Here is a 19,801-nt window from a genome sequence, read left to right as displayed (position 1 = left end):
GTTAAAGATTCCGGGTCACCTTTTCCCTCTAAAGTCATGGAAACAAATGCAATATTTATTCGCCTTGTTAGTTTTTCCTTCTGCCCTCTTGAGAGTCGCAACCTTCTTTGCTCCAAGAACTAATCCAGCCTGCTAACTTTCTCGATAATTCCTACAGAATCTCTCCGGAACAATCACATCTCTCATGAGGAAGCGGTGCTCCAGGCGAGCCGCAAAGCTTTATAAGAGCTTCACTGTAACTGTGCTGACCACACAAGCCATTCAGTGGGTGCTGGAAATGCAAGGGGAACCCGGCAGGCCAGGCAGCGTCCATGAAGAGGAACAATCAGTCCAAAACGACTGTTCATGCTGCCTGACCTGCTGGGTTCCTCCAGCATTTTGTGTGTGCTGCTTTTGTAACTTGACTCTCTTTAATGAAGCATAGACCCCACCTCAGGTTTACAAGATTATGAGGGACATCGAGTGGACAGCTAGGCCATGATGGCCAGTATCATTGGACATTTGTTTAGAGAGAGTGGAGCAAAGTAGAGGCAAGATGTCAGAGGTGGATTATTATTTTTTCCACACAGTGAGCGATGAATGCCTGGATCACACTGCCAGGGATGGTGGATGAGGCTAATAAGAGACTTTTAGGTAGGCACATGGGTGTAAGGAAAATGGAGGGTTGTGGGTTGTGCAGGAGGGAAGGCAGATTGATTGTGGGATAAGTTAATAAAGTTAGGCACAACTTTTACAGGAGGCTCCCCTTTCACAGCTACCACTTGTTCTCTGTGGCTCTATCTCTGTTAGAAATAACATACAACATGTGGAAAGCGGTCAGTGAATGAGTGGGCCAGTGAAGGAGTTAAGATTTGTGGCTTTGACTCGAGAGGCTTCGACGAGAAGTGGCAGAGGACGAGCTTGTTCCCAGTTAGTCTTTACAATGCCTGCTGAGAGGGTGATGTGCCTCTCCTGTGAAATGTGGCAGGCTTGGGGGAACTCCCCTCTCCCGCAGAGTCACATCTGCCAGAAGTGCTTGCGGCTGGGCGATCTGGAAGACCGTGTGAGGGATCTGCAGTAGCTGGATGACCTTCGACTCATAAGGGAGAATGAGGCAGTCATAGATGAGAGCTACAGGGAGATAGTCACACCTAGGCTGCCGGAAGCAGGTCGTTGGGTGACAGTCTGAGGGGGGAAGGCGAAGGAGAGTAGACAGGTAGTCCAGAGCACCCCTGTAGCCATTCCCTGAATAATAAGTTTACCGTCCTGGATACTGTTGGCGAGGACGACCGACCAGGTGTGAGCCACGGTGGCAGGGCCTCTGGCACTGAGTCTGACCCTGTGGTGCAGAAGGATGGGACGGAGAAGAGGAGAGCTGTCGTCATTGGAGACTCTAGGGGAGCAGACAGGAGATTTTGTGGACGTGAGAAGGAAACCCGCATGATTTGTTGCCTCCCGGGTGCCAGGGTCCGGGATGTCTCTGACCGGGTGCATGACATCCTGGTACGAGAGGGAAAGCAACCAGAAGTCGTGATACATGTTGGGACCAACGACATAGGCAGGAAGAGGGATGAGGTCCTGAAGTGTGAGTTTCGGGAACTAGGCAGAAGGCTGAAGAACAGGACCTCAAGGGTGGCGTTCTCAGGATTGCTGCCAGTACTACGTGATAGTAATTGGAGGAGATGGCAGTTGAATGCGTGGCTGAGGAGTTGGTGCAGGGGGCAGGGTTTTAGATTTTTGGACCATTGGGATCTCTTCTGGGGTCGCGATGTAATGATGCAGCTCTTTAAAACTCTGGTTAGGCCACACTTGGAGTACTGTGTCCAGTTTTGGTTGCCTCAGTATAGGAAGGATGTGGAAGCATTGGAAAGGGTACAGAGGAGATTTACCAGGATGCTGCCTGGTTTAGAGAGTATGGATTATGATCAGAGATTAAGGGAGCTAGGGCTTTACACTTTGGAGAGGAGGAGGATGAGAGGAGACATGATAGAGGTGTACAAGATATTAAGAGGAATAGACAGAGTGGACAGCCAGCACCTCTTCCCCAGGACACCACTGCTCAGTACAAGAGGACATGGCTATAAGGTAAGGGGAGAGAAGTTCAAGGGGGATATTAGAGGAAGGTTTTTCACTCAGAGAGTGGTTGGTGCATGGAATGCACTGCCTGAGTCAGTGGTGGAGGCAGATACACTAGTGAAGTTTAAGAGACTACTGGACAGGTATATGGAGGAATTTAAGGTGGGGGGTTATATGGGAGGCAGGGTTTGAGGGTCAGTACAACATTGTGGGCCGAAGGGCCTGTAATGTGCTGTACTATTCTATGTTCTATGTTCTAACATTACAGCACAGTACAGGCCCGTTGGCCCACAATGTTGTGCTAATCTTTTAATCTATAAGATCAAGCTAACCCTTCCCTCCCACATAGCCCTCCATTTTCCTATCACACAAGTACCTATCCAAGAGTTTCCTAAGTGCCCCTATTGTATCTGACTCTACCACCACCCTGACATAATGTTCCATACACTCACCATTCTCTCTGTAAAACATGATAGGCCGGAGGGCTTGACTGTTCTGTGCTGCTTGATGTTCCAGTTTTCCATCATTCCTCCAAGAGAACTACAACCTTGTCATGGTTCGGAGGCTTGCGTGCCTCAATGACCCAGAGAGATCCATTGGCTGGAGTCAGGGCTTTATGCTTTGGCTCTTGGTTGGGTTGCCCATGCCAAACAGGTCAAAGGGTAGAGGTCAGACTAAGAGTGGTCCACCAGTCCTCCAGGTTAATATTCCCTCTAATTTGTATATCCAGTGTGTACAAAAATCTTGTGCTGTACAATTTTTTTGCCCTCTGACAACCTATACACACTGAATAATTTCTTCAATGAAAAGAGTATAAACAAACCAGTTCTAAAATCTGCAGATAAATCATCACAAACTCCACGTTGTGATGCCATTGGCATCAGAAACTGGGAAAGGAAATGTGATTGTGTACGATTGTGAAATGTACTTAACGTGCCAACGAGGTAGAGGGTGGCAACCTTTTGTGCACAAGTAGCGAAAGATGGGTGCATGCTCACCTTGAGGGAACGTTGACCCTGGTTTGGGAGTTCAGCTTGAGGCTAACAGCTCTGACTGGTCAAAACAATTGTTACAGAAGCTAATGTATCTGCCATTACCACCACCCCTAGCAGCACATTCCACGCATTCACCCCCTCTGTGTAAAACAAAAACCTACTTCTGACATTTCCCTATACTTACCTCCAATCACCTTAAAATTATGTGCTCATATTAGCCCTTGGGAAAAGCCTCTGGTTCTCCACTCTATCAATGCCTCTGATCACCTTGTACACCTCTCTCCTCCTTCACTCCAGGGAAAAGCCCTAGTTTGCTCAACCTATCAAGGAAAACTCCAAGAACCCCCACTCACTTGGGAGACCGGGAAGGATGCAGTGATCTATTCCATCAATGAGGTGTAAGTTCCGGCCAAATTGTGACCACCCAAGTGAGACCATCACCCATGTGATACACAGTGGTAATGTAGTGGTGAGTGCAACACTCTTACAGAGTACTCCACTGGAAGGAGTCTCTGTATATCCCCCGTGGAATGCATGGGTGCCCCCAGGTGCTCTGGTTTCCCTCATGTACCGGGTCATTGTGAATAGTCCTGTGATTAGGTTGGGGTTAAATCGGGGTGGCTGGGGTTTTACGGCTCATTGGGTTGGAAAGGCCAACTCTGTTCTATATCTCTAAACAAATAAAATGACAGATGCTGTAGAGGGTAGTGGACACGGCCTGGCCCGTCACAGACATCGCCCTCCCCACCAATGACGACATCTACAAGAAGCCAGCATCAATCAGCAAGGATCCCCACCTTCCCGGTCAAGCCCTCTTCTCACTGCTACCATCTGGCAGGAGGTACGGAAGCCTGAAGTGCCAGTGCAGAAACAGCTATGTCCCTACGTCCATCAGATTCCTCAACTGACCTATGTCCATCAGATTCCTCAACTGACCTATGTCCCTACGTCCATCAGATTCCTCAACTGACCTATGTCCATCAGATTCCTCAACTGACCTATGTCCCTATGTCCATCAGATTCCTGAACTGACCTACGTCCATCAGATTCCTCAACTGACCTATGTCCCTACGCCCATCAGATTCCTCAACTGACCTATGTCCATCAGATTCCTCAACTGACCTATGTCCCTACGTCCATCAGATTCCTGAACTGACCTATGTCCCTACGTCCATCAGATTCCTGAACTGACCTATGTCCATCAGATTCCTCAACTGACCTATATCCCTACGTCCATCAGATTCCTCAACTGACCTATGTCCCTATGTCCATCAGATTCCTGAACGGACCTATGTCCCTACGTCCATCAGATTCCTCAACTGACCTATGTCCCTATGTCCATCAGATTCCTCAACTGACCTATGTCCCTATGTCCATCAGATTCCTCAACTGACCTACGTCCATCAGATTCCCCAACTGACCTATGTCCCTATGTCCATCAGATTCCTGAACTGACCTATGTCCCTACATCCATCAGATTCCTCAACTGACCTATGTCCCTACGTCCATCAGATTCCTCAACTGACCTATGTCCCTATGTCCATCAGATTCCTGAACTGACCTATGTCCCTACGTCCATCAGGTTCCTCAACTGACCTACGTCCATCAGATTCCTCAACTGACCTATATCCCTACGTCCATCAGATTCCTGAACTGACCTATGTCCCTACGTCCATCAGATTCCTCAACTGACCTACGTCCATCAGATTCCCCAACTGACCTATGTCCCTATGTCCATCAGATTCCTGAACTGACCTATGTCCCTACATCCATCAGATTCCTGAACTGACCTATGTCCCTATGTCCATCAGATTCCTCAACTGACCTATGTCCCTACATCCATCAGATTCCTGAACTGACCTATGTCCCTACGCCCATCAGATTCCTCAACTGACCTACGTCCATCAGATTCCCCAACTGACCTATGTCCCTATGTCCATCAGATTCCTGAACTGACCTATGTCCCTACGTCCATCAGATTCCTCAACTGACCTATGTCCCTATGTCCATCAGATTCCTGAACTGACCTATGTCCATCAGATTCCTGAACTGACCTATGTCCCTATGTCCATCAGATTCCTCAACTGACCTATGTCCCTACGTCCATCAGATTCCTGAACTGACCTATGTCCCTATGTCCATCAGATTCCTGAACGGACCTATGTCCCTATGTCCATCAGATTCCTGAACTGACCTATGTCCCTACGTCCATCAGATTCCTCAACTGACCTATGTCCCTACGTCCATCAGATTCCTGAACTGACCTACATCCATCAGATTCCTGAACTGACCTATGTCCCTACATCCATCAGATTCCTCAACTGACCTATGTCCATCAGATTCCTGAACTGACCTATGTCCCTACGTCCATCAGATTCCTGAACTGATCCACACAACCCTAAACCTTCCTCAGCTAAGGAATGTTACAGACCACCTCCTGTGCTACCGTGGGCCTGTCTCTGATTGTATTGTGTGATTATGTGCGGACGTCTTGGCTTCACTATCTGGTATAATTTATTCAAGATTGTTTAATGTCATATCCAGCACACAAGTGTAAAGGAGAACAAAATAATTGTTACCCTGGATCCATTGCAGCACAAAAAAACCACAATAAGATACCCTCCTGATGAAGGGTTTTGGCTCGAAACGTCGTCATTACCTCCTCCCATAGATGCTCTCTGGCCTGCTGAGTTCTGCCAGCATTTTGTGTTTTTATTTATTTCCAGCATCTGCAGATTCACTCATGTTGACAATAAGATAAAGACCACAATAAATATAAATACATTATAAACATTGATTGATAAAGTGACACTGGATAGCGGAGTGCCTGTACTCGTGACAGGAAATGATAAATAGTGATTTATGATGTGTGAGTAATGAATCATATTCTGCGTGTGGTCTGTGCCTGTGATTATGCTGGAAGCACATTTTTCATTGTACCTGTAACATCACCACAAATTCCACTCAACCATTTTGTTCCCATCTGAAAAAAAACAATTGCTAACCACAACTCATTGTTTTCTTTAAGCCAATCTTTTTTCCTCAGTTTTGTTAACCAGCCTTTTATTTGTACTCTGTCAAATGTTTTTTTAATATGCACAAACAACCTGCATTATAAATCACCAAGGTTTTAAACACAACTGCAACCACAAACATTTATATTATATTAAAATCCCTCTTCTCAGAAACTTCTATACAACATGGTTGTGAACTAAGAGAATCCCTACACATTCCTGGATCCAAGAAGCCTGTTTTATGTGTGGATTCCTGGATAGGTTATTACCACCACCCCACTACTTCAGGAACAGTTATTATCTTTCAGCCATCAGGCTCCTGAACCAGAGGGGATAACTTCACTCAGGTTCACTCACCCTATCACTGAACTATTGCCTCAACCCATGGACTCATTTTCAAGGACTCTTCATCTTGATATTTATTATTTATATAAGGTCATATGATATAGAAGCAAAATTCAGCCATTTGGCCCATCGAGTCTGCTCCACCATTTCATCATGGCTGATCCATTTTCTCTCTCAGCCCCAATCTCCTGCCTTACCTCCATATCCCTTTATGCCCATCCAAGCAAGAATCTATCAGCCTCTGCATTAAATACACATAAAGGCTTGGCCTCCACAGATGCCTGCGGCAACAAGTTCCGCAGATTCACCATTTTCTGGCTAAAGAAGTTCCTCCTCTTCTCCGTTCTAAAAGGACGCCCCTCTATCCTGAAGCTTTGCCCTTTAGTCTTAGACTCTCCCACCACAGGAGCCATCTCTCCACATCCACCCAACCAAGGCCTTTCACCTTGTATTTACTATTATTCTTATTTCTTTCATTTTGTATTTGCACAGTTTGTTGTCTTTTGCACATTGGTTGCTTGTCTGTACTGTTGGGTGTGGTCTTTCATTGATTTTATTGTGTTTCTTGTACTTACTGTGAATGCCCACAAGAAAATGAACCTCAGGGTTTTATCTGGTGACATGTGTGCACTTTGATAATAAATTTACAGTTTATTCAGCAATATCATGATTAGAATTGCACAATTTATCCTCTACACAATGATTGTAAATTTGGTCGACTAGTCTCTGTAGGGAGTAACAACAACTACATGTTTGTGGGAAAGCAGCATCTATCGTCACCAAGGATATGCTCTTTTCTCACTGCTGCCAGCAGGAAGGGGGTACAGGCACCTCAGGGCTAACACCACCAACTTCAGGAACAGCTATTACACAGGTGCAGTAGAAGTGTAGCCGCACAAGTCTGGCAAGGAACTTTAAAAACTCAGTCTCCATAAAAGAGGGGAACTGTACGGTCTAGCAGTGCAATCTGTCATCGTCAGAGTGGTAAGGCTTTGGCTCAACAAGGCTTCGGCGAGAATAGGTGGAGGCAAGGTTGGTAGGCAAGTTCTTCTCCTTCTCTTCCCCCCTCCCTAAACCCCTACTTCTCCCCTCCCCTCCCCAAATCCCACCTTCCCTCCTCCTCATCCCATCCTCCTCCCCCTCCCCTCACCCTCTCCCCTCATCTCCTCCCCACCCCTCCTCTCATCTCCCCCTCTCCCCTCCCACTCTCCCCTATCTCGCCCTCCCTGCACCGCCCCTCAACCCTCCCTACTACCATTCCCACTCCCTCTTCCTACTCACCCTCATCCCCACCCCCTCACACTCTCCCACCTACTCCCTCCCTCCTCCCTCCCCACTCCACCTTTCCTCCTCCTCCCCTCCCCCTCCCCTTCTCCCCTCCTTCCCCCTCTCACCTCAACACACACCCCTCCCCCACCCTTCTCCCCTCAACCCCCTCTCAACCCTTCCTCTAACCCCCTCTCCCCTCCCCTCTACCCCCTTTCACCTCACCCCCATCCCCTGCACCCCTAACCCCTCAACTAACCCCCTCACCCCTCACCCTATCCCCTGCACCCCTAACCCCTCAACTAACCCCCTCACCCCTCCCTACCCACTCTCACCCCTCCCCTAACACCCTCTCACCACCACCTTCCCCCTCAAAACTCCCTCTCAATCTTCCCCTTCCCCCTTTTCCCTCCCCCTTCCTCCTCCCCTCCCCTCCTCCCTCCCCTCTCCCTCATCCTCCCCTCCTCCTCCTCTCCCCTCCCCTTCCTCTCATCCCTCCCCATTACTTCTCCTACCCATCATCCCCTCCCCCCTTTCCCCCTCTTCCACCCCTCACCCTCTCCCCTCCTTCCCCCTCTCACACCCCACACCCCTCCCTCAACCCCACCCCCTCCCCCTAACCCCCACTCCCCTCACCCCCACACCCCCTCCCCTTCACCCATCACCCCTCCCACCTAACCCCCTACCCCCTCTCACACCCCATCCCCTCTCCTTTACCCCTACCCCCACTCCTCCCACCTAACCCCCTCATCCCTCCCTACCCCCATCTCACCACCACCCCTTCCCCCTCAACACTCCCCCCAATCTTCCCCTTCCTCCACATATCTCATCCCTCCCCCTCATTCCTCCCCATCCCTCCCCACCCCCTCACCCCACCCCCTTTCCCCGTCCCCCTCTCCCCTCCTTCCCCCTCACACCCCACACCCCTCCCTCAATCCCACCCCCTCCACCTAACCCCCACTCCCCTCACCCCCACACCCCCTCCCCTTCACCCATCACCCCTCCCACCTAACCCCCTACCCCCTCTCACACCCCATCCCCTCTCCTTTACCCCTACCCCCACATCTCCCACCTAACCCCCTCATCCCTCCCTACCCCATCTCACCACCACCCCTTCCCCCTCAATCTTCCCCTTCCTCCACATACCTCATTCCTCCCCCCTCCCCCTCATTCCTCCCCATCCCCTCCCCCTCATCCCCTCCCCACCCCTCACCCTCATCCCACCCCTCATCCTCCCCTCCCCCTCATCCCCTCATTCCCTCCCCTCCCCCTCATCCCTCCTCCGCTTCTCCACCCTCGCACCGCTTCGGCTTCTCAAAATTGTGGGTGAGGATGAGGGGGTGGGGAAAACTTCGTCTTCACACCGCGAGTGGCTGAGTTCGCTGCCAATCATAATCCGATAGGTTAAACTGTCGCCAAGGGGCGTGGTTGTTAAGAATGCCAATCACATTCTTACTCCGCTGTGATTGGTCAATTGCGCTCACAGCTGAGGTGACTTGTCAGCACTAAGCCCCGGAGTGAGTGTGGGGCCTCGGGGTTGGGGTGTCGGTCTGGCCCGGTACCAGTCCTAGTCCCAGACCGGTAGGACGTGGTAGGATGCGGGCTCAGGGCCGACGTTCAGAGAGTGAGGATTTGCGGCGGCCTCGGAGCTTTATAGCTGCTGGCCTGGTGGCTGGGGCCGGAGGCTGGGAGCAGTCGGGGGGCTGAAGGGCTACCCGAAGCGGAACGGATCACGACCCTAGCCCGAGGCTCAGTGACGGACGCCGCTCTGCTGCCCTTCACAGCGGGCGGTGACTGCAGCGGCCTGGGCAGAAGTGGGAAGTGTTTTGTCCTCGGCTCACGGACAGCGAACGTCAGCAGTCTCGCTGCTCTATTTACCGATCTTTTATTGTAACTGCTCCATAGTAATTTTAATATCTTTTGTTTGTAATTGATTAGCCTTGCACTGTCCTGCTACAAACAACCCTTTTCACATCTGTCACTGATTCTGAGTGTTGCGTAGTGGCTGATTTCCCCGGGACCAGGGCACTGTGATGGTCGGGAGCCCAGTCACGGATTGTGAATGTGTTGAGAGACGCCAGCACTTTGGGACACATTGTCCCAATACACGCTGCACGGAATTGGAAAGCTTGGTGCTGGTGATCAGTTATCGTGTTTCGGTTCATTGCAGGATCTTCTGAAGATGCTGGTTTAATCATCGCCAGAAGGAAGGACTGACCGGCCCAGTGCCCTCTCTGAGGCTGGAGTGACCACTATGGCTAAGTCCTTGTGGACAAAGTTGAAGTCGTTGCCCCACCGGCAGGACCAAGCTTGCGTGGATCTGACGAGTGACACTGTCGCGCTGGACTTCGCTGATGATGTGGAAGATGAAGAGGCGCCCACGTTCACCAGTGCAAGTATTCTGCAAGTGGACGCATGGGGTCGGGCGGATGGGAGTAGAGAGCTGCCGACTGTGGTTTGCAATGGGACCAGCGGGGCCAGTGACGAGGAGGATACGGCGGCTCTGCAGAAGCCAGAGCTCAGGGGCCGTGGACTGTACGGTGAGGAGGAATGCAGTCACTGCGTTAAAAACTCCGAACGGGTCAGACAGAGAACAGTGAAGAGAAAACTCTGGGTCGCTCTTACGCTCTATGGTTTATTTACCATTGGAGAGCTTGTGGGTAAGTTTGCCTTCAACTATTTGAACTACAGAATATCCTACACAGATTTCAGAATATCTAACACTTGTGGGTAAGTCTGGCTTCAACTATTTGAGCTTTTACTGAATATCTAACACAGATTTATTTCTCTGAAATTCCTGAGGTAACACAACTATTTGGTGAGATACTTTGGATCAGCTGGCAGGAAATGATTGGATAAAAATCTGTATGGTACCTTTTGAGGGTTTCTGTACACTGCAGAATTGGCCAGTTGGTCTATTATTGTCACCTATACCACCAAAGCTTGAAAAACTTGGTGATACAGATCACACCCAGTGACCGGGAAAATGTTGGACTCCATTATTAAGGAGGAGGTGTGGGGTACTTGGAGACTAGTGATAAACTAAGTCAAAGTCAGCATGGTTTTTGTGAAGGGAAATCTTGCTTGACAAATCTGTTGGAATTCTTCAAGGAAGTAACAAGCAGAGTGGACAAAGGACAGGCAGTGGATGTCATTTACTTGGATTTTCAGGAGGTGTTTGATAAGGTGCCACCCATGAAGCTGCTGAACAAGATAAAATCCTATGACATTACAGGAAAGATACTGGTGTGCATAGAGAAATGGCTGACAGGCCGGAGGCAGCAAATGGGAATAAAAGGGGCCTTTTCTGGTTGGCTGCCAGTGACTAGTGGTGTTCCTCAGGGGTCAGTGTTGGGACCACTGATTTTTCATTATTTGTCAGTGATTTGGATAATGGAATTAATGGCTTTGTGGCAAAGTTTGCAGATGATCCGAAAATAGGTGGAGGGGTAGGTAGTGCTGAGGAAGCAATGCGATTACAGCAGGATTTAAACAGATTAGAAGAATGTACAAAAAGTGGTAGATGGAATGCAGTGTTGGGAATTGTATGATAATGCATTTTGGTAAAGGGAACAATAGTGCAGATTATTATTTAAATGGGGAGAAAATTCAAACATCAGAAATACCGAGGGACTTAGGAGTCCTTGTGTGCAAGACTCCTAGAAGATGAATTCACAGGTTGAATCTGTGGTAAAGAAGGCAAGTGCAATGTTGGCATTCATGTCAAGGGGAATTGGATATAAAACTAGGAGATAATGCTGAGCCTTTATAAGATGCTAGTCAGGCCACTCTTGGAGTATTGTCAAAATTTTTGATCCCCATCTCTCAGAAAGGATGTTTTGTCATTGGAGAGGGTCCAGAGGAAGGTCACAAGGATGATTCCAGGAATGAAGGGGTTAACATTTAAGGAGCATTTGGCAGCTTTGGGCCTGTACTGTCACAAATTTAGAAGAATGTGTGGGGACCTCAGTGAAACCTACCCAATGTTGAGAGAACTAGATAGAGTGGATGTGGAGAGGATGTTTCCTGTAGTGGGTGTATCGAGAACTAGAAGGCACAGCATCAAAATTGAAACCTACCCAGTGTTGAGAAGACTAGATAGGGTGGATGTGGAGAGGATGTTTCCTGTGGTGGGGTATCCAGAACTAGAAGGCACAATCTCAAATTTGAGAGGCAACCCTTTAGCACAGAGGTAAGGAGGAATTTTTTTTAACCAGAGAATGGTGAATCTGTGAAATACTCTGCCACAGAATGCGGTGGAGGGCAAGACTGTGAATATATTTGAAGTGAAAATTGGGCATCAAAGGATGTGGCAAGAAGGCAGGTGTATGGGGTTGAGTGGGATCTGGGATTTGCCTTGATTGAATGGCAGAGCAGACTCGATGGGCTAAGTGACCTGATTCTGTCCCTACATCTTATAGTCTTAAATCATTACACCAGTGCGTTGCGGTAGAACAGGGTTAAAAAAAATACTAGAATACAGAACGGAGCATAACAGTGATAGGAAGTGCAGACAAAATGGTGGAAGGTCAAAAGTCCATCTAACTGCACCTGAGGTCTGTTCAGTAGTGCAGTAGAAGCTGTCCTGGTCCGTGCGTTTAGGCTTTTGTATCTTCTGCCCGATGGACTTTATTCCCTGACATGGAGAATGAGGGGAGGGGAGATCTTGTGGAGGTATATGAAATTGTGAGGAGTACTGGTGGGGTAAATGAAAGCAGGCTTTTTCCACTGAGGTTGGGTGAGAGTAGAGCTGGAGTTGTAGAGGTTTAGAATGAAAGGCGAAATACTGAAGGCATCTGTCTGGTTCAATCAGGACAGGCTATTGGTGATGTTCATTTTGAGGAACCTGAATCTCACAATCTCAACGCCGTTGACAGCAGTGTATGTCCCCACCCTCCCATTTCCTCCCCTTCCTGAAGTAAAATAATCAGCTCTTTGTTCAGCTGACACTGAATGTCCGTGCCCTTCCTGTTGACTTTCCACCGCAGGGGTGAAAACGTTCCTGTCAGCTGTACTCTTGGACTGACAGATGCTCTGTACCATGATGGGACAGAAGCCACATCCACTCACTCCGACAGAGAGGCATAGAACAGTAAGAGGTAGGAGAAGCGTTACACAGTGAAACGTAATGAGTGGCAAGTTTACACAAATGGGCTTTGTTGGAGCTAAATGTGAAGTCAACCTGGGGCTGGGAAATCTCAATGTGCTGTGTACATCATGCCTCCTTGGAGTTCGGGGAGTGAATGGTGGGAGGACCATTAGACATGGGATCAGAATTAGGCCATTTAGCCCATCAAGTCTGCTCCACCATGGCTGATTTGTTATCCCTCTCAACACCATTCTCCTGCCTTCTCTCCGTGACCTTTGATGCCCTGACTAATCAAGAACCCATCAACCTCTGCTCTTAAGTGTGAAAGCTGGATTGATGGAGAGGTGCTGGTTGATGAAGTTGTGCAAGAGAATCAAACAAGTGGCAAAGTTTAAACTTGGACTGATATACAACATGCTCATCCTCGGGTTGTGTTGATTATTAACACATACAACAAATCTCTGTTGTATGGGGCAGCAGAGTGGTGCAGTGGTTAGTACAGCGCTTTACAGTGTCGGTGAGCTGGGTTCAATTCCCACCATTTGTAACCAGTTTGTACGTTCTCCCCGTGACTATTTGGGTTTCCTTTCACATTCCAAAGGTGTACAAGAAAGTCACATGGGTGTAAGTGGGCAGACCATACTCATTGGGCCAAGAGGGACCAGTTTCAACGTAAATGACTGTTTGATGTTGTGTTAATGAGAGGTGGGTGGGAGTGTGAGGGATCTCCTCGTTAATGAGTGGGGGGTGTGAGAGATCTCATTAATGAGTGGTGGGTGGGAAGTGTGAGGGATCTCCTCGTTAATGAGTGGTGGGTGGGGAGTGTGAGGGATCTCCTCGTTAATGAGTGGTGGGTGGGGAGTGTGAGGGATCTCCTCGTTAATGAGTGGTGGGTGGGAGTGTGAGGGATCTCATTAATGAGTGGTGGGTGGGAGTGTGAGGGATCTCATTGTTAATGAGTGGTGGGTGGGAGTGTGAGGGATCTCATTGTTAATGAGTGGGGAGTGGGAGTGAGGGATCTCATTGTTAATGAGTGGGGAGTATGAGGGATCTCCTCGTTAATGAGTGGTGGGTGGGGAGTGTGAGGGATCTCCTCGTTAATGAGTGGTGGGTGGGGAGTGTGAGGGATCTCCTCGTTAATGAGTGGGGAGTGTGAGAGATCTCATTAATGAGTGGTGGGTGGGGAGTGTGAGGGATCTTGTTAATGAGTGGTGGGTGAGGAGTGTGAGGGATCTACTCATTAATGAGTGGTGGGTGGGGAGTGTGAGGGATCTCGTTAATGAGTGGTGGGTGGGGAGTGTGGGGGATCTCATTGTTAATGAGTGGTGGGTGGGGAGTGTGAGGGATCTCCTCGTTAATGAGTGGTGGGTGGGGAGTGTGAGGGATCTCCTCGTTAATGAGTGGTGGGTGGGGAGTGTGAGGGATCTCGTTAATGTGGGGAGTGTGAGAGATCTCATTAATGAGTGGTGGGTGGGAAGTGTGAGGGATCCTCGTTAATGAGTGGTGGGTGGGGAGTGTGAGGGATCTCCTCATTAATGAGTGGTGGGTGGGGAGTGTGAGGGATCTCCTCGTTAATGAGTGGTGGGTGGGAAGTGTGAGGGATCTCCTCGTTAATGAGTGGTGGGTGGGGAGTGTGAGGGATCTCCTCGTTAATGAGTGGTGGGTGGGAAGTGTGAGGGATCTCCTCGTTAATGAGTGGTGGGTGGGGAGTGTGAGGGATCTCCTCGTTAATGAGTGGTGGGTGGGGAGTGTGAGGGATCTCCTCGTTAATGAGTGGTGGGTGGGGAGTGTGAGGGATCTCCTCGTTAATGAGTGGTGGGTGGGGAGTGTGAGGGATCTCCTTGTTAATGAGTGGGGAGTGTGAGAGATCTCATTAATGAGTGGTGGGTGGGAAGTGTGAGGGATCTCCTCGTTAATGAGTGGTGGGTGGGGAGTGTGAGGGATCTCCTCGTTAATGAGTGGGGGGTGTGAGAGATCTCATTAATGAGTGGTGGGTGGGAAGTGTGAGGGATCTCCTTGTTAATGAGTGGTGGGTGGGGAGTGTGAGGGATCTCCTCGTTAATGAGTGGTGGGTGGGGAGTGTGAGGGATCTCCTCGTTAATGAGTGGTGGGTGGGAGTGTGAGGGATCTCATTAATGAGTGGTGGGTGGGAGTGTGAGGGATCTCATTGTTAATGAGTGGTGGGTGGGAGTGTGAGGGATCTCATTGTTAATGAGTGGGGAGTGGGAGTGAGGGATCTCATTGTTAATGAGTGGGGAGTATGAGGGATCTCCTCGTTAATGAGTGGTGGGTGGGGAGTGTGAGGGATCTCCTCGTTAATGAGTGGTGGGTGGGGAGTGTGAGGGATCTCCTCGTTAATGAGTGGGGAGTGTGAGAGATCTCATTAATGAGTGGTGGGTGGGGAGTGTGAGGGATCTTGTTAATGAGTGGTGGGTGAGGAGTGTGAGGGATCTACTCATTAATGAGTGGTGGGTGGGGAGTGTGAGGGATCTCGTTAATGAGTGGTGGGTGGGGAGTGTGGGGGATCTCATTGTTAATGAGTGGTGGGTGGGGAGTGTGAGGGATCTCCTCGTTAATGAGTGGTGGGTGGGGAGTGTGAGGGATCTCCTCGTTAATGAGTGGTGGGTGGGGAGTGTGAGGGATCTCCTCGTTAATGAGTAGTGGGTGGGGAGTGTGAGGGATCTCCTTGTTAATGAGTGGGGAGTGTGAGAGATCTCATTAATGAGTGGTGGGTGGGAAGTGTGAGGGATCTCCTCGTTAATGAGTGGTGGGTGGGGAGTGTGAGGGATCTCCTCGTTAATGAGTAGTGGGTGGGGAGTGTGAGGGATCTCCTTGTTCCTATGTTCATTAATCATTTGAAGTGAATTTTCATTTTTCCTCTCTCCCTCTCACCCAGGAGGATGGCTGTCGAACAGCCTGGCAGTTATGACGGACGCTGTTCACATGCTGGCCGATGTGCTAGGGATTGCAGCTTCCTTGGTCGCACTCTACCTTTCTGCAAGGCCTCCAACCAGCAGGTTCACTTTTGGTTGGCATCGGTTTGGTACGTGGCCTGGTTTTTGTGCGTAAGCAGTTGAAAAAAGGTGGTCTACGCTCCGTGCCACTTTCCAGGTGGACCCATACACCTGCTCATTAATGCAAATGTACAATCATCCAATCACGTGGCAGCAACTCAATGCATAAAAGCATGCAGACATGGTCAAGAGGTTCAGCAGTTGTTCAGACCAAGCATCAGAATGGGGAAGAAATGTGTTTTAAGTGACTTTGACCATGGAATAATTGTTGGTGCCAGATGGGGTGGTTTGAGTATCTCAGAAACTGCTGACCTCCAGGGATTTTCACACAGAACAGTTTCTAGAATTTACAGAGAATGGTGCAAGAAACAAAAAGTGTCCAGTGAACAGCAGTTTCATTTAAAAGTGAAAACACTTTTTAATGAAAGAGGTCAGAGGAGAATGGCCAGACTGGTTCAAGTTGACAGGAAGGCAACAGTAACTCACACGTTACGACAGTGGTGTGCAGAAGAGCATCTCTGAATAGCCAACACATCGAAACTTGAAGTTTCTGGGCTACTGCCGTACAACATACATTCAGTGGCCACTTTATTAGGTACAGGATGTATTTAATAAATTGGCCATTGATTGTAAAGTTGCATCTTGTTCTGTGTGTGAATTTCCGGCCGTGAGGGAACAGTTATCCGTTAACTGTGTTGTGGGTCATCAGTTTTGAGGCTGTGGGGATGGGGAGCATTACGGCGTGGCACAGTACGGGAACAGGGGACATTACAGCGCGGCGCAGTACAGGGACATTACGGCGTGGCGCAGTGTGGGGATGGGGAGCGTTACGGTGTGGCGCAGTACGGGAACGGGGGACATTACAGCGCGGTGCAGTACAGAGACATTACAACGTGGCGCAGTGTGGGGATGGGGAGCGTTACGGCGTGGCGCAGTACGGGAACGGGGACATTACAGTGCGGCGCAGGCCATTTGGCCTAAGAGCTCATGCCAAACCTTTAATCTACTCCAAGGTCATCTAACCCTTCCCTCCTACCATACAATATAGGAGCAGAATTAGGCCATTTGGCCCTTTGTCTGCTCTGCCCTTTCATCATGGTTCATCCAATTTTCCCCTCAGCCCCAGTCTCCTGACTTCTCCCCATATCCCTTCATGCCCTGACTAATGAAAAATCTATCAACCTCTGTCTTAAATATACATCAACACTTGGCCTCCATTGCTGCCTGTGGTAATGAATTCAACAGATTCACCACTCTGTGGCTCAAGAAATTCCTTCTCACTACCATTCCAAATGGACATCCCTCTATTCTGAGGCTGTGCCCTCTGGTCCTAGACTCCCCTACATAGGAAACATCCTCTCCACTTTCAATCTGTTGAGGTCTTTCAGCATTCAATAGTTTTAATGAGATCTCTCCTCATTCTTCTGAATTCCTGTGAATCCAGGTCCTCATACGGTAGCCCTTCCATTCCTAGAATTATTCTTGAGAACCTCCTGAACCGTCTCCAATGTCAGCACATCCTCTTTAAGATAAGGGGCCCAAATCTGCTCACAATACTCTAATTGCGGCCTCACCGATGCCTTATAAATCCTCAGCATCGCATCCTTGCTTCTATATTCTAGTCCTCTTGTAATGTTTGCTAACATCGCATTTACCTTCATCACCACTGATTCAACCTGCAAAGATTTTTGAATTTTCTCTCCATTTAGAAAATAGTGAATCCTTTCATTTCTTCTATAGAAGTGCATGACCATACACTTCCTGACACTGTTTTCCATCTGCCACTTCTTTGCCCATCTTCCTAATCTGTCCTAATCTCCTAATCTGTCTAAATCCTTCTGTAGCCTCTCTACTTCCTCAAAATTATGTTCCCTCCACTTACCTTCGTAATGTCTGCAAACTTGGCCACAAAGGCATCAGTTTCATCATCCAAATCACTGACATATAACTTAGAAAGAATCAGTCCCAACACAGACCCCTGTGTACCACCACTGCTCACCAGCAGCCAGTCAGGAAAGGCTCCATTTATCCCCACTCTGTGCCAATCAGCCACTGCAGTATCCATGATAGTATCTTTCCTGTAATACCATGGGCTCTTAACTTGTTAAGCAGCCTCATGTGTGGCATCTTGTTAAAAGCTTTCTGAAAATTCAAGTACACAGTATTCACTGATTCTCCTTTGTCTATCCTGATTGTTATTTCTTCATAGAATTCCAACAGATTTTCAAGGCAATATTTTCTCTTGAAACCATACTGACTTTGGCCTATTTTATCATTTGCCTCCAAATACCTGAAAACCACATTGTTAACAATCGACTCCAACGTCTTCCCAACTACTGAAGTCAGGCTAACTGGCCTATAATTTCCTTTCTGCTGCCTCCTTTTTTTTTTGAAGAGTGGAGTGACATTTGTAATTTTCCAGTGCTTTGGAACCATGCCAGAATCTGATTCTTGAAAGATCATTACAATCTCTTTAGCTTACTTCCTCAAAACCCTGGAATGTAGTCCATCTGGTCCAGGTGACTTTATCTACCTTCAGATCTTTCAGCTTCTGTCATGGTTTCTCATGCCCCACAAACGACCAGGAGACGCAGAAGATTCTTCAAGAAGGGTTAAACTTTAATTTGCAAATCAAAGCTGAGACAGTCATTGAGCTAGTCGCTGATTGCCCACCGATCCTTGTACATAGCATTTTTTATAGCAATCTCCTGGTTTACATAAGAACATAAGAGATAGGAGCAGGAGTAGGCCAATCAGCCCCTCAAGCCTGCTCCGCCGTTCAACAAGATCATGGCTGATCCAATCTTAACTCTAGTTTTCACTGAATCCCACAAGGCAACAGTGCCAACCAACAGGGCACCATGCTGCCCATTTTATTTTATTAATCCCGCCCAAACCCATGTGATCACCCGGGGGAAAAAAACCGAGTTGCCAATTGAGAAAAAATCAGGAAAATTCCACTCCGACCCATCCAGGCTATCGAAAACTGGTCCAGGAGATCACATGGCTGATCTAAACCTAGCCTCATGTCCACTTACCTGCTCGCTCACCGTATCCCCTAATGCCATTTTTATCCAGGAAAATGTCTATCTCTGTTTTGAATTTATTGAGTGTAGTAGCTTCCACAGCTCTCTGGGGCAGTAAATTCCACAGCCCCACTACCCTCTGAGTGAAGAAATTTTTCCGCATCTCAGTCCTGGAGTCCAGTTTAGTTGCATTAGCATATCCAATCGGTCTATAGTACATCTGCCACTATTGTTTCCACACATTGACTTAATCATGTTCTAATCTATATCTCTTAGCTAGCCTCTCATTACCACACCATTGTCTTCTACATTCTTAAGATTTCATTCTCCTACTAAATTGGATACATGCATAGCAAATAGCAAGTTCAAAGCTGACTACATAGTTTTGATTGCACAGCAAACAATGCAACTTTTATATTCCAATACTTCCCAAACACCTCCCTAGTAATAGCAACTTCACTTGTTTCTGCCCCCAACACTCTCAAACTTCCAGCATACTGCAAGTGTCTTCCACAGTGAACACTAATGCAAAATACTTATTCAGTTCATCTGCCATTTCCTTGTGGCCCATCACTAGCTCTCCAGCATCATTTTCCAGTGGTCTGATAGCTACTATTGTCTCTCTTTTACACTTTATAAACCTTAGGAAACTTTGGACTTTGAATATAATTAGCTAGCTTACCTTCGTATTCCATCTTTTCCTTCTTTATGACTTTAGTTGCCTTCTGTTGGTTTTTAAAAGTTTCCCAATTCTCTAACTTCCCATTAATTTTTGCTCCATTATATGCCCTCTCTTTGCTTTTATGTTGTCATTGACTTCCCTTGTCAGCCATGATGGTCATCCTGCCTTTAGAAAACAACTTCTTTGGGATGTATCAATCCTGCACCTTCCAAATTCCACCCATTGTTGTTCTGCTATCATCCCTACTAGTGCCCCCTATTAATTAACTTTGGCAAGCTCCCCTCTCATGCCTCAGTAATTCCCTTTACTCCAATG

General features: G+C 48.2%; 1 protein-coding gene across 2 annotated transcripts in view; it reads left to right on the top strand.

The window, feature by feature from the left end:
- The first annotated feature begins 9,130 nt into the window (after window positions 1-9,130).
- slc30a4 (solute carrier family 30 member 4) overlaps window positions 9,131-19,801 on the top strand; it is a 30,421-nt gene continuing 19,750 nt past the window's right edge. The window contains exons 1-3 of one of the 2 annotated variants that reach the window (XM_073032770.1): window positions 9,131-9,192; window positions 9,846-10,335; window positions 15,661-15,807. In XM_073032770.1, the coding sequence (XP_072888871.1) occupies window positions 9,930-10,335; window positions 15,661-15,807 (553 nt within the window). In that variant the 5' untranslated portion in view covers window positions 9,131-9,192; window positions 9,846-9,929. The other variant, XM_073032771.1, reaches the window with a different exon arrangement.

Source organism: Hemitrygon akajei, chromosome 30 (assembly GCF_048418815.1).
Source record: "Hemitrygon akajei chromosome 30, sHemAka1.3, whole genome shotgun sequence".
Classification (NCBI taxonomy): domain Eukaryota; kingdom Metazoa; phylum Chordata; class Chondrichthyes; order Myliobatiformes; family Dasyatidae; genus Hemitrygon; species Hemitrygon akajei.
Note: the sequence above shows the minus strand (reverse complement) of the source record. Positions and strands in the feature narration are given on the sequence as shown.